The sequence below is a fragment of the Grammomys surdaster genome, unplaced genomic scaffold, assembly GCF_004785775.1.
Source record: "Grammomys surdaster isolate TR1022 unplaced genomic scaffold, NIH_TR_1.0 67, whole genome shotgun sequence".
NCBI lineage: Eukaryota > Metazoa > Chordata > Mammalia > Rodentia > Muridae > Grammomys > Grammomys surdaster.
In genome coordinates this window covers 12,563,727-12,565,884 of record NW_021604569.1, presented here as the reverse complement: position 1 = coordinate 12,565,884, position 2,158 = coordinate 12,563,727, and the positions used below count along the sequence as shown (strand labels likewise).

The window sequence follows — 2,158 nt, the reverse complement described above, 5'->3', positions numbered from 1 at the left end:
AACAGCAATCTTGTTAATTTGTATTAAAACAAGACCTAAACTGTGAGGTGACTCAGCTGTTAAAGATCCCTGCCAGCATGCAGAATGGCCTGGGTAGAAAACAGACTCCTGAAAGTTGTCCCCTGACCTTTTACAACATTCACCATGGAAGGTGTACACCTGCTCAAATACACAGACAGAGAAACAACGCATACACACACACACACACACACACACACACTACTTTTCAGTCTGATCAGGAGAGAGTTCATTCAGCAGCAGTTCCTGTCAGTTCTGAGAGAGGAAGGACATGGATGCCACTTACAAATAGTCTACACATAGCTGTTTCATTTACAAAGACTTCAAAATTCAATTATGCTAAGAGAGTACACTGAAGGCCCATGTGTTCCCCATAACTCTCACCACCACAGATAAACTCTGAACACTAATGGAGATTAGCTTTCCTTCAGAAAAACCTTAGGGTGCTAAACAGAGAACTCAGTGCTCAGGGGCTAGAGAGGGTATTTCTCCCGAATCATGTCATATCTCTGGGCCCTGGCATCTTAGTCTCCTCACAGATGAATAAAAGTTTCTTTCTAATCTGAAATAAAAATGAAACCAGGCAGCCATGATATGTACCATTTAGGGTCCTATGTCCACAGACACAGGACATTTTAACCTAGAAGAAAACAAGTAAATGATCTAAAATAAAGATGCAGATAGGCCGATTGTTCATTCCTGAAATCCCAGGGTCTGGGAGACTGAGGCAGGAGGCTTGCCACCAGTTCAAGGTTAGCCTTGGAAGTATATTAAGAGCTATAGAGTAAGAGTCATTTTCAAAAATTGATTAACTAGCTATTTAATTAACTGCATTGAGTTGTAAAAAGGTAAGAGTCACATTGGCTGCTCATTTGGTTAGAAAGCTACTTGTGAGTTTACTCAGAAACAATATTTCTAAGCTGCTGAACCCACTTGGCTCTACGCAAGTGTGTTCGTGACCAGAATATTGCCCACAGGATGCCAGCAGCTCTGATGTGTGATTTCACCAGGCAAGGAACTTTCCCAACTCAAAGCTCACACAGCAGCAGCAGAAAGACTAGAAAGAACATCAAAATTCAATTTACCACAACACTAAGCTATTTTTTGGATTCTCACATCTCCGCTTCTGTTCTTTAAGATGATACTTCTACCACGTCAGTGGACTGCTACACAAATTCATTAAGTTGTGGTTAAGAGATTACAGCCACCACCCACTGTCACAGCCTGGAACCACCTTCACACCCTTGAAACAGAAAAACAAGGTCTTTCATGAAGTAAAGTGGGAGAACACCGAAGAAAATTAATATATTGTTTTGTCTTCTTGTTGTTCATGCCAGCCCTGGACACCCCTAATCCCTCTACAACCCTGGCCACCCCTAATCCTTCTACAACCCTGGCCACTCCTAACCCTTCTACAGCCCTGGCCACCCCTAACTCTTCTACAGCCCTGGCCTCCTTCCCTAACCCTTCTACAGCCCTGTCAATTTAAATAAGAACTAAAAGGTCCTCCAAGCAACTTCTTTTACAGGTCAATTTGAGGCTTTCCCTCCCCCAAGAAAGCAATGTTTACCTTTTGCAAAGTGTTTTAAATCAAGAAAAACTAAATCTGGAGTTTCATCTTTCACACCCTGAATCTTGGAATTCTCAGGCTTGTAATGGCGAACTGTGTTAAAGCCTGAACTACATTAATTCACTTTTAAGAAAAAAAGAGGGGGTAGGGAAACGTGTGGAGGCAGCCCCACCCCAGCACACTGTCTGTATGATGTAATACTCTCATCCCAACCCAATAGATCCAACATGGAACATCCCTGGAAGGGAGGGACAAAGTATGGAGCAAGCAGTAACCCTCTGTAAGCCCCTCTCTAAGTCCAGCCTTGTAAGTGACTTCCCTACTTACCTTCTTCACAAGATAGCCTTCCATGATCCGCTTTGGTTCCATGTTTGGTGGACAGACACAAGGGTCCACTCTTCAGACACGCCCTCTGAGGAGCTCAGTCTCCTCTGAAGGTGGAGGTGCTTGTGGGCTGCCCTTTTTACAGTGAAGTCTCTTTCACAATTTCTTTTCTGCTGGTGACTTCCTGATGACATCCTTTTCCCCTCTCTGGGGTGACGAGTCAGAAAAAGGAACTAGATAGCCGAA

The 2,158-nt window shown here is 43.6% G+C and overlaps 1 protein-coding gene across 1 annotated transcript in view; it reads right to left on the bottom strand.

Moving 5' to 3' along the window:
• Plek (pleckstrin) overlaps positions 1-2,158 on the bottom strand; it is a 39,364-nt gene extending 37,206 nt beyond the window's left edge. The window contains exon 1 of the mRNA XM_028777139.1: positions 1,916-2,158. Within this exon, the coding sequence (XP_028632972.1) occupies positions 1,916-1,957 (42 nt within the window). The 5' untranslated portion in view covers positions 1,958-2,158. The remainder of the gene's footprint in view (positions 1-1,915) is intronic.